Here is a 13,617-nt window from a genome sequence, read left to right on the forward strand (position 1 = left end):
AAATACCAGTGGCCTGATCTGTTTTTACCTTCTGAAGGGTCCTCAGAAGTAAACTGAATGGGGGGGAATGCATAAAAGAAATAAGGCTTCCAATTCATTGCAAATGCATCTACGAAAAGACCATCTGGATCTGGTTTCCAAGAAAGAAATGGTTTAATCTGAAAATTTAATCTAATTACAAACAAATCAATAGCTATCGACTGACATACCAAAAAAATTCAAAGTAATAAATATTCCAGAATCCAATTTCCATTCTTTTTCATTATAAATTTTTTGTGATGCTGTATCCGCGATATTAGCAACCCCAGGCACATGTTCTGCAGATATCCACCCTTTGCCCTGCAATACTACCTGCCAGACCTTATTTGGGAAATAATTACAAAATTTATATTTTGATCCTCCAATTTTATTTATATAAGCTACTGTGGTTATATTGTCAGAACGCAGCCGAACATGCATGCCTTTAATATCCTGGGCAAAACATTTTAATCCCAGATAAACTGCCTTCGTTTCTAAGACATTGATATCAAATCTCTTCTCTTCAGAGGACCATTCACCTGTGGCCGTTTTCATGGAATATTCATCCACGTTTCCCCAACCTAGTTTCGACGCATCACTACACAAATATTTGCCAATTGATCTAGACTCAATTGCTTTAGAAGCATGATTGGTAATATCCAACCACCATTGTAGTTCAGAATTTACATCGGATGTTCAAGTTATCATTGTCGAAAAATCACCCCTCGAGTACCTTAATACTTGAGTTTTCAACCATTCCGCTTTCCGGTAATATAAAGGCCCTTATTCCACGGCTGGAAATGTTGAAACAAAAACGCCTAGAGTTTCGGCCGATTCTTGAATCGTAGTCAATTTTGAGTAAGAATTTTTGAAACCAAATCTATAACTTTTTTAATTTTTCTTTCCGGCAGGAAAATACGCATTGATCGCAAATCTAACAAAAAACCCAGAAATTCTATCTATTGGCTTGGAATGAGAACTGACTTTCCCGGGTGGATCACAAACCCCAGCTCTGACAGTAATTTCGCTGTTTCAAAGACATTATTTTGACATTCTAAATATGACCTTCCCAGAAGGAGAGAATCCTCTAAATACACAATTTACAAATACCCTTTTCTTCGAAGCAGAGAGATAACAGGTTTTATAAGTTTCGTAAGAACCTTTGGAGCAGATGATAAGCCATTTGGCATTGAAGTGGACGCATAACAAAGGTCAACTTGAAAACAAAGCCACATTTGATCATCAAAGTAAAAAGGGCATGAATAATAAAAATCGACTAGGTCAATAGAGGCCATATAACAATTTTTTGTCATCAAAAGAACCGCAGAATGAACACTTCCCATTTTAAAATGATAATATTTAATGTTTTCATTTAATTTTTTAAGATTCAGAATAAACCGAGTAGACCCATCTTTCTTTGGGACCTTAAAAACGGGAGAAATACAATGTATTTCCTTTATTCTGAACTCGGGTACTTTAACAATAACACCTTTATGCAATAAAATATCAACTTCTTTTCTTATAGCCTGTATTTCTTCAAACATAAAACTTTTGTTTTTTGTTTTCAAAACCTTTAGTGGTGTTTTCTCAAATTCAATCTTATAGCCTGAGGCTACAATATTCAAAATATTCAAATCACTGGTTATTGACTGCCATTTTGAGAAGTACTTACTAATTCTCCCAGCTTTAAAGTTATCAGTCAAATTTTGTGACTGCCTATTGAAATTTAGAACAAAATCATAAAAATCAAGGGCGGGTATGTTAAATGTTGCATACCAGCTATTTGCAATCCCTTTTCTGGAAATTCTGGAATTTCTGGAATTTGGACCTCTCTTGACGGTCCTGGCCCTGCCTTCTGCGATAATTTGGACGGGGGCCTCGTTCTGCCATCGGCGATAATGATAGGCCCCCCTTGCAAGTTTTTTGGTCTTCCAAATGATTTTTTTTTCAAATCCGCCACGGATTTAGCTTTAGACGTTGTTTTGGCAACATCTTTGCCAAAAACAAACTCCGTGACTTTGACTACAGGAGCGCATAAAGCTGATTCTACAGTGGGATCTGGGCTCCATTCCAATTTCATCGCATGACGTCTTTTTAAACTTAGATCGTAATTGGGGAGGCCAAGCAGGTGAACTGCATCTGTTATGTTTTTGACAACCTTTTCTTTGATATGCTCATTTTCAAGCTCAAGAATCACATTTGCTGCCTCTAAAACACAAAATGTTGAGTGAACAATTGTCCGCTGCACTTGAAGTGCCTTCGCATCCCTCTGTCTAGCCTGTGATGAGAGAATAGCTCAAATTTCACTATTCACCTTTGGAAGAACAGTTTTATCTGTATTCGCAGCCCTATGGTGACGCTCAAATAACTCTTTTAGCTTCACTATTTCCAAAGGCTCAAAGAAACCTCTATTTGCAACTTTGGCAAGTTTCTTATGGATCTTGGGACCCTCTTTGGTACCAGAACGTTCTTCAGAAATCTTTTTGAATAGAGCGTCATTTGACGTGTTTTCTTTTAATCTTTCACCTTTGTGGTTTTCTGGGGAAGCCTTCCGCTTTGTGTCATGGATTTTTATGGGGCCTGAGAGTAAGATTTTTCGTTCCTAGAACTAATTTCAGGGCTCCGAGAGCCATATCGACCACGAGTTTGAAACTCTGGGCTCCAAGGGCCATTTGTTTGATCCCTATCACTCTCACTTGAGAGTATTCTGCGACGCGAATGAGCTTTGTATTCCCTTCCACGCCTCTCACGATCATAATCTTCATCGACTAAATTGTCCAGAAATCCAATCACTATCTCACTATTACTCTTTATTTAATTTGGTCCGAATCAAAGCGAATGCTAACGTCAACTGGTGTTGCTTTGGTCATTCGAGGCGATTGCACGCGTCTATCTCAGTTGAACTCGAAGGCGGAGCTAAGGCGCTCCTTTTGGAGTAGAATTGGAATGTGATCAAACACAAACGACTATAATCCTTGAAAAATGGTTGTGACCACATCTTGAATCGAAATCTGCTCTTTGTTTGCATGATTGATTAACCATATCAAACTCAAATTGGTGCTTTATTATAAGCGCTGAAAGGATAAGGCAATAAGAAGAAAATTAAACTAGATGAAACCTGTGAAGGCAGTGGGCCAAATTGCCTATTTATATTATCAAATACATCGGCTTAAAATAATTCGATCGTTTCTCGGTCAGCCGTATACCGATGCCTACACCAATATATTAATAAAGTGATTTTACAAAGAAATGGTCTTGCTGGAATGATTTTGTTGACAATTAAAATCCTCTGGTTGAAGAATCATACGCAATATATTTTAGTATTTGGAATTTTTAGTATTACTGTATAAATGTTTTTAGTCTTTTAATAATTAATATTGATATATAAGCAAGCATTAAATACTAAATACTTACTGTGTTTGATTTTATTTGCTTTCTCAATCATCTGATTGGAGAATTTGAGATTTTTGTGTCTGCTAATAGCTACTTTATTTTATGTTTAATGATTATCATGTTTAAGTTTTTTATATTAACTGCTTAATATTTATGCTTTTTTATTATTCAAAATCTTCTTATGTGCATGTTAGCGTGGACATTTTCAAATTGGCATGGTATTCCGATGTTTAGAGGGGGGGAGGATTTTTAAGAGCAACAAGGGGGATTTTTGTCAATTGATATGCCCGTAAATGCCAGTGGAAGAGTTTGACGTTATTTGGACCTCCGAAATAGTTTTAAATCATTAAGATACATTATTATTATTATTATTACATTATTAAGTGTCTATGAAATAATTATGAGGAATAACATACTTGTGATTTACACGTTCTTAAAATATCTACCATCTAGAGCCAGGGAATATGCCTGTTGTGTCCAAACCCCTTTCTTGTCCCAAAATAGAAATTTTCCCATTATAAAAAACTTAAGACGTTGATTTTTTAAAATAAATTGTTTTTTAATTTCATGTTTTAACAGATGTAACAAAAAATACGTAGGCCTGCGTAGAATCGATAGTGTGATTCGAACTTTCTGCAAATTTTTTGGTCCACCTTTTGTCATCCTCCCTTAGAGATTAAAAAACTGCAGTCTGAAAACAAAGTTGAGTAACTTTAACGCTTGATGTGGTCGGTTAATGCTTCATTTCCGTTAATGTCGTTATTTTCTTTAAGGTTAATGTGGACGATCAAAGACTTCATGGGTGTCTGAATTTCTTAGCATTGGGGATACACTTTGGTAGATTTTTGAATGGTCATTATCAAATTGGCTTGTTGGAAATTATTACTTAATCAATAGTTGTTTTTTTTGGGTATTAACCTTTACTTTTAGGGTCAAGGTTGTATCCAAGATTATTTTTCCTGGGGGTGGGGTATTTCATTGCGGGGGAGGGGTGATACATGAACTTGCATAAAAAATTTGTTAATGCGTATTTTTTTACTTTTTTACGAGTTGCACAAACATTTCGGGTGTGGGAGGAGCTTCAAATCTGGTAACACCCTCTTGAAAGAGAAGGGCGTTACGGCCTTGTTTAGGGTGCATCCCTGTGGACCTATAAAGTTAATATTCAGTCAAGCTGTTTAACTCTAAAATCAAACAAAAATGTGTATTGTCAGCTTAGTCAATTTGGTATCTTTGATACTCACATATGCTAGTTGTCGTCAACAGGAACAAACAAATTCAATAACTAATAAATAAATTCAGTTGATTCTCTCTCACTGAGCATTCGGTTGAACAAACATATCCTCTGCTATAACGCTTTGTGTATTTCTTAGATCAATAATTTGAAAGAAGTTTGGGAAGAGAGTATCTATAACCCAGCAGTCGATGCCATGGCTTCCCTACGAGAAGGATTGCTATCTGCCTTCCATGATAGATTGGAAACTTATGAAAAGGTAATGCATAAAAATATAACCCTGATTTTGTACGCCTAAAAATATTCTTACTCCACTCATATATATTTGAGCTTGTGAAGTTTTTTATCAGAAGCCTCTGGTAATCCATTTTTTTTTACTATATTGTCGTCAGATTGACTCTTATTTTTCTTTTTGTGACCAGAAAGACGCCAAGTATCTAAAATAGTTAATCTACTACCACTTACAACTCACTGTAGCACCGAGCCGCTTGAGGCCATCATAGCTATGCATGATCCTCCATCCCAATCTATTTAAAGCGTCCCTCTTGACATTCCCAAGAAGTTTCAATTCCCCTTAAATCCTTCCTTGCACCTTCTCCCACTCAATTCAGGTAAGACCTGCTTTTCGTTTGGCCTTAAATCGCTGGCCAAAAAGGACGATCTTTTTTAATCTTTTATCATCTTTTATCCGGAGAAATTGGTTTTCCTCATTATTGGAAATTTATACAAAAAAGGAAAACAAAAAAGTGACATTAAAACGGCCACGAAAATTGAACAGCCACGACAGTTGACTCACATTTATTTTAAGCCAATAAATGAAGTCAAAAATTGTAACCAAAGTGACATTATAAGCCCCCAAGATATTTTGGTTGACCATTTGGGCAACAAAATCAAATTGAAAGCCACCAAGAAACAGAGAGTTTTGAATGGTTAATTCTCCTATGCCAAAATTGGTTCTTCAGCCCTTGGGGCATCTCCTTGATTCCCATCTATCGGCCAAATATATTGGGGGCTTATAATGTCATTATTTGGTCAAAACAAACATCTAAGTAGAGAAGAGGAAGACGTATTAAAATCACACTTAAATGGTGCCAAAATGTCGGAAAAAAAGAGGAATGTCAATAAAACCAATTTTGGTATAATGAGGTATTCAATGAAGCCTTTTATAGCTTTTAATTTAGATATGCTTTCTTTCTTTACTAATTTTTAGATTCTTCTCAAGTAAGGTGTGTTTTATTGCTTATGCAGCTGATGCCCTTTGTTAAGTGGAATGAGAGTATTTAAAAAAGAACGTGTAGTTGTCCTCTGTATTGAGCAGAACATGAATAAGCAAAACTGCACTTGAGCAGAACTGATGAAGAAAAATGATGCTCTGGAACAGGAGAGGAAAAAATTATGAAAAGCAAACTTCAATGGTTCCGACATACGTTTAGGAAAAAAAATATATCAATATATCAATATCAATATATCAATAATGATATAAAAATATATCAATATATCAATATCAATATATCAATAATGATATAAAAATATATCAATATATCAATATCAATTAATCAATAATGATATAAAAATATATCAATATCAATATATCAATAATGATATAAAAATATATCAATATATCAATAACAATATATCAATAATGATATAAAAATATATCAATATATCAATATATCAATAATGATATAAAAATATATCAATATCAATATATCAATAATGATATAAAAATATATCAATATATCAATATCAATATATCAATAATGATATAAAAATATATCAATATATCAATATCAATATATCAATAATGATATAAAAAAATATCAATAAACCCAGTTTTATGTTTACTTTAATCATGGTTTCAGTAAAGCCTTCTATTGTATTTAGTTAATGTGTCCTTTGTTTTGTTTTACTAACTCTAATGTAATATTTGTAACCCTTGTAATGTTTCACTAACTCAAATAATTCCTAATTGGCTCTTGCTGAAGAAAAGAGTTGACCCACTCCTTCCCTGAATCCTAAATCTGGAAGGGGTATTTGACCCGGGTAGTTTCGTTAAAATGAAGTCCATCAAATCTATTATTTCTTCGGCATATACATGAAAACGAAGAAAGTATTACTAAAGGGAATTACCAAAAAATGTGTGTTCTAGATGTGTGATCATACATGCTAAAAAATAAATCGGAATCCTTATAGAAATACATAAATAAATGGAAAGTCATGCAAAATCGTCAGACAAAAAAAAAACTAAAGCAAACGGGAAAACAAATGACAAAATTCAGGAAGAAAAAGTATAGGAGGTCATCTCATCGCCGTTAAATTGCAACCCCGAATTAAAGCTAACAATTCTTTAAGTTAGGGATAACTCTAACCGAATTAAAATGTCCTTTTTAAGTTAAATGCTGTAGTTGATTAGCCAATCAGCCTTGTTAATTAACTAATTAAAAAATTAAAATTTGTAAATTAACTAAAAACCTTGTATTGCTTTGTCTCCAATCCATCTTAATTTTATTGGTATTTTAAGCCCCTTTGGGATTCAAATCTATTCTTAGTAAAGCAGTGATGTAAATCGAAAGACACAAAGGTATTTAATAGGCACATCAAATCTAGATGGCATTAAGTTAAAGTTGATAAAACAGTGAGTTATTTCAAATATTCTTATGTTTGGCACGTCTTTACCTGGATGCCATAAACGCGTGGCATCCAAACGCCTGATTCCAATAATTGACGGAAGATGCTGGCCTAAGACGCTGGAGTGATATCTGACCTCTATTTATGGATCTTCTATGTTGAAAATATAGTAGTATACGCACTAATAAAAATCTTTTTTCTATGATGATTAATTCATGAAGTTTAAAGGTACCCATCAAAAGCTATTAAAAAAGTAAAAAAAAGGTAAAGAATACTGCATTGGACTTTACAGTCCCTATTGACGGTCCTGATCAACGTTTCATGGTCGTTCGGCCAGGAAGAGCAATGGGCGGTTCGGGGCAAGCCATCCTGTGCTTTCGCTCACCATTATAGCTGGTTTGACTCTGGCTGAACCGAGAGGGTGACGCCACTGACCCTGCTCCTAACCAAATAACCAGTGACATTAGGACTCGAACCCCTATCCTCACAGACAAAGTATCTGTCTAGCGTGCAAATCCTTTCCAAGATGGTAAAATTTTTCTCTTTTGAATTTTACTTCAAATTTTAATATCTTTCTAATTTATGCCGGATCTAAATAAAATAATGCCTTGAGTTTAAATATGAATTTTAAAAACTGAAATTGAACATGTTTTGAATATCTGTAGCTATGGTCAGAGTATTGCTCACATAAAGTTATAAATTATATTATTCAAATAATAACTAAAAATAATTCAAAATTAAATTCTAACATATTGAAATTGATCTTGTTTCAAATGATTTTAGTTCTGGTGAGTACTGCTTAATAAATTATTCAATATTATTTATTTATAATAATATTATGATATTATTTAATTTATACCAGTTAAAATTATATTAATTGGGCATGATTTAAATATGAATTTTAACAAATCAAAGTTCAGCTTGTTTTGAACGGTTTTAGTTGTGGTAAGTACTACTGCACTGCCAATACCGCTAGTATTTTTAATTCATTTTGAGGGGCCACCAAACTCTCTCTGATCAGTTTACCTTCCGCATTAGCCTCACTATTTATGTGGGGATGCTCGCTTTTGCTGCAGATTGTAATAATGATTCCATTAAATACCTTGGGTTGCCTTTTGGCCCGACAGTTCATGCTACGCGAGAGTTGGTGTTATCGTCTGTATTGGGAGAACTTAGTAAAAAATATGGCCTGTTAGTCAGGGCGGTAGGTCGTTTTGATAAACAAACACTTGCTATAATTTATAATTCAATGTTTTCACCTCATGTATTTTTCGTCATTCCATTTTTGAAGTTCTCCAATAAAAGTAATAAAAAGTGTTTCCGCGTGTGCTTTTTCCGGTTTTGTAAATATTTTCTTGAAATCCCACTATGGTTAAAAAATATGTATATTATCCGAAAATTCGGAATATTTGACATTGCTGTTACTACGCATCAACAATACGATCGATTTCTTAGACGATCTAGAGAAAATATAATAAATTTTCCCCTTAATTTTCTTGTTTAATGGAAAAATAGTTTTGTCGACATAGCTTTAATAAAACTGAGCTATTTATGTATTATGAGTCTTTGTGTTTTACGTTTTATGAGCGTTTTTAGTGTTATGCACTATTGAGCTATCACAAGCTATTTATAATATATCCATGAGTTATTATGAGTAATATGAGCAAATTATTGTCGTCCTTTTCGTTAGAAGTTTAATTTTTTATTTTTCAGTTTCCTTTTCATTTATTTCCTATTCTCCTCTGTGTACATCCATGTATGTATAGAGGGCATAAATAAATTATTATTATTATTATTCATAGCATTCTTATGAAGTTTTAAAGGCCAGTCATTGCTTCTCTCTTTGAAAGTTCTTATTTAAGTCACAAATATAGCATTCAGGTAGACCAATAAACTAAAAAATGTCTGTGCTCGGGATGCACTACTAATTGAGCTGGCTGCTATTTGGCAGGCTGATTCACATATTTCTTATTTTTTTGCTTTTTCTTCGTTTGTTTTGTTGTTTTTCATACACTAGTCAGTGCTATTTATTTTGTGCCTGAAAAGAGTAAATATGATTTTCAAAATTCAGCTAACATTCGAAAGGTATTGCATAAAAGGCGTGGGTCTTTTTAATAATACCAAGCATGTTTATTGTGAAATATCAGAACCCTCCGAAATATCAGATCAAACATCAAATATCAGAAATATCAGATTAGCTAGAAACATTTCTAGTGTAAATTCAGGCAGATATAGATCTTTTATGTGGGCCTTATGGTAAATATTTTGCTGTTCATATTATTGACTTATGAATAAAGCAAATACACGACTTTATGCCTTTTTAATGCTCTTTACAAATATAATAATTGCTTCTTTTTGAACCCTTTCAAATTTAACCCCTCTCTTTGAACCCCTCCTACAAATTTAAGCCCTTTTTGAACCTTTGAAAATGACAAAAACTAATTTTAGATTTTGGGTATAAAAAAGGCATAAACCATGGATTACACACTTAATATTTGATTAAAGATCCATTTTTTAAAGTTATATAATCCACAAACATTGATTTATCATGATTAAATTTCTATTATTTTATCCAAATATTTCTATTGTTTCTCTTTTTTTTTTGTTTTTTTTGTTGTTGTTTTTCATACACTAGTCAGTGCTTTTCATTTTGTGCCTAAAAGGAGTAAATATGATTTTCAATATTCAGCTATAATTCGAAATGTATTGCATAAAAGGTGTTGGGCTTTTTAATAATACCAAGCGTGCCTATTGGAGAAGTGAGCTTTGAACCCTCCGAAATATCAGATTTTGACAAGTTTTCACTTTCTATTTTTTATAGGAATTATATGGTGTTTCTTTCAAGTATGTTTCCCCCTCTACATTCCCGCTTTGACATTCTTTTGGGTGCTTCTAATAATTTTGTGCTTCATTATACAAAAGAGTATTTACCTTTATGACATCAATGCACAGACAAGGGATATTTATTGGTTTTTTTTTCAGGTCATGAACTCAATTAGCCAGCGACTGTCTGAATCACTGACAACCCTTGCCTTCGAGATTCGAAACGCCGTATTTGGAATCAGCTCAACTTTGTATGAGCAGCTGAAACCTGGTTTCCTCACTGCTCTCGATGTAGTCGAATCAGGCGTGCTAGATTTAGTTAATAAAATTTCGAGCTTCTTTTCTTACGAAGAAATGGCAGAAGATGGTGAATCCTTCTTTGAAAGAATGGAGAAATTAGCTGAAAAAATTTCTAAAACCTTTGCAGGTTTTATTTTTGAAAAGACGAAGGAAAGATTTGACGGTTTCCTGCAAAAATTGAAGGAGGGTTTCCTTAATACTGGTAATTTTGGAAAGGGATTTTCAAACATCATTGAAGTATTCCAGAAGTTGAGATCATCGCTTAGTGACTTAACCAGTGAAACGTTCGAAGTTAGTGGTAATCTTGACGAGTTTGCCGCTAACTGGACCGACAGAATCAGGAATGTGTATGATCAGAGTGCAGATATTAGTCTTATGAATACTTACTCGAACCTTTTAGAAAAATTTTCGATTAGTGCAACTCAAGCCCTTGTCGATCTTAGGGAATACCGGACAAAGATGGTATTTGTACCTGAAGACGGTAAACTACTCTTTGAGCAGGTGCTACCCTTTCCATGGCATACCTTGAAAGAAGGACCAAATATTTTGGTAAGCTTCCTCCTATAACTATTCCTGACTATTTCAATCTACATTGGTTTCAGACTATATTTAACTATGTCGATTTCAGAATCGATATGGTTCATATGCAAACTTTAATTCTTTATTTATTCTATACTTACTTACTTACTTGTACTTGGATCAGGACACAAGCTATGTAGCTCTCCCTGGCGACAGGATCTGGTAGACTGTTGAATTCCACAGGTTATGGTCTTGTGTTAATGGGGCGATAATTTCAAGCCATGAAGGGTCCCATCGGCGACTATGTCTCCGGAATCCGCCAATCAGCCCAAGATCAGATTTGACGGTGTTGAGCCAAAATTTGGATTGTCCTCCATGTCGTTTCCTCCAATCATATGCTGGTTTCAGCGTAGGTTTTGATTTGTAATTTCTCGCCGACATGGCCGAACTTGGACAGGTGGTGGCGTCGAATGATAGATGTGATGTCGTACTTCTGGTCACAACGTTGGCGGATGATCGTATTTGGGATTCGGTCGCTGAGTCGTAACCCCAATATGCTCCTCAGGCATCTGTGTTCAAAAGTGTTGAGGGCGTGTGCCTCTGTGACTTTTAAGGGCATCGTCTCACAGCCGTATAGTAAGACCGATCGGACTAGGGCATCATAAATATGGATTTTATTTTCCGGTGGATATCCTTTCTTTTCCATAGCGGCTTCCACAGCTGTGCAAAGACAGTGGAAGCTGATGCGGCATTGGATTTTGCAAGGCCATCAAGCAACATAATAAGAGTATTTGAATGAGCTTAAACATCCATAGTAATTATTTCAAATGTTCAGTTTATCTGATTAGAACGCTCGAATTTAAATAGGTCAGCGCAAAGAGCTCTCAAAATGAGTGTTATTCTAAAAGGAATTCATAGCTCAAAAACTGACGTAAACTATATCCGTATTGGGTAAGTTGCAGTATTCGGTAAGGTGCTACCCTTTCCATGGCATGCCCTGAAAGGAGGCCCATTTGCATTCAAATACAAACATCAGCAATTTATTTATTCCATAATGTAAGTTAAAAAAAATTGTTTTGTCAAGCCATTAAGCAGCAAAATAAGAGTATTTGAATGAGCTTAAACATCTATAGTAATTATTTCAAATGTTCTGTTTATCTGATTAGAATGGTCAAATTTAAATAGGTCAGCGCAAAGAGCTCTCAAAATCAGCGTTATTCTAAAAGGAATTCATAGCTCAAAAAGAGACGTAAACTATATCCGTATCGGGTAAACTATCGTTTCAGCTTGAAAAAACGCTTCGTTTGTTTGGTCCTCTAGTGTTTATTTAGTGCATAAATTTTACAAACTTAATACGGATAGCTCATATTAAAAAGGTAAGCAGAAAAAGCGGATTGAAGGGAAGAGGGAATAGGAAATAAGAAAGGGAAAAATTTAATAGGGGTTGAAGCTTATATTATTTGTGTATTTCAGTACATTCTTATTATGGGTAACATGATATGTTGTATTAGTGACGTCAAAAATTTATAAAAACTTGTTAGGAAGGGAGGGGGGTGGTTGGATATTTTAAAGAGTGTTTTTTGCTTGTTTTTAAGTTTTAAGTTTAAGATAACTACTCCGTAAAATGCCCATGGGCACTTGTAAAGGGGGAAGGACCGGAGATTACAATTTTCAGGATGATCACCAAAACAGAATAAACGAACAATAACCTTGTTATATGTATAGGCTATTACATGTTCTGGGCTCTGTAATTTTTAAATTAATGTCTTGAGGACCCTGAAACCCATTTGCATATAGGATAACTGCATAATTTTGGATGAGTATAAAAAAAAAAAATCATTTTTGCCATCACCCAATTCTGATTTCGTCGTACTCTATTAAAGCAATTGCCTTAGCTGAATAGTTTGTGCCTCTTTTTATGTTTTAAAATTCAAAAAAACCTCACTATAAAAATGTCTGTTTGCGCCTGTAAAGAGGAAGAATCTGGCATTGAAATTCCATCGGTTCTACCAAACCAGAATCAGGACATTGATTTTAGTTTGTCCGCATGCCGTGGTCGATGGAATTTGAGCTATACCAACTTGCACATTCGTTAAGGTGCAAATGAATCTGGAAAGTGTTAAAAAAGCTAAAATATAATTAGCCGTGAAATTCAAATTCAATAAAATCAACCGAATACATACAAATATATATATGACTAACCAATAACACATATTCTTTATTTTTTCTAGATAGTTTAGAATTTTTTTGCCCCCAAGTTTGTGTTAAGTAATATTTAAATTACCTAGTAGTACAATGTTTTTCTGGGATTTTTTTATACCGTTGAGACACGTCAGGGAATATCAAGGGGAAGTTATTGGTTGTTTCTTATGCGCCGCCCGCGTGTCCTTAAATTAGACTGAAGTCCAGTCTTACGTTTATCATGCATAGCTCATTTAAAGAGTATCTCAGTTGTAAATGAATAATATTGTTTTCATATAGTAAAATATAAAAAAATGTTGATAATTTATTATTATGTTAGTATTAGAATTTTCTTCTAGTTTGGGTCTTGTTATTTAACTTGGGAGTTATTTATTTTTTAATTTTATAGATTACAATTTGTGCAATTTATTAAAGGAAATTGATGGATCTCATTTTAATTCGTTCCCATGGCTTACAAAGGACTACGGTCTCGTAATGAATTTGAGTTGTAATTTACTGTC

At 34.1% G+C, this 13,617-nt stretch overlaps 1 protein-coding gene across 1 annotated transcript in view; it reads left to right on the forward strand.

Moving 5' to 3' along the window:
* Positions 1-13,617, forward strand: part of LOC148949030 (uncharacterized) — a 387,072-nt gene that overhangs the window by 310,444 nt on the left and 63,011 nt on the right. The window contains exons 45-46 of the mRNA XM_089095093.1: positions 4,785-4,904; positions 10,256-10,945. Coding sequence (XP_088951219.1) covers positions 4,785-4,904; positions 10,256-10,945 — 810 coding nt within the window. The remainder of the gene's footprint in view (positions 1-4,784; positions 4,905-10,255; positions 10,946-13,617) is intronic.

This window comes from Artemia sp. Qi Xiang Cuo, chromosome 9, assembly GCF_049724085.1.
Source record: "Artemia sp. Qi Xiang Cuo chromosome 9, ASM4972408v1, whole genome shotgun sequence".
NCBI classification, from domain to species: Eukaryota; Metazoa; Arthropoda; class Branchiopoda; order Anostraca; family Artemiidae; genus Artemia; species Artemia sp. Qi Xiang Cuo.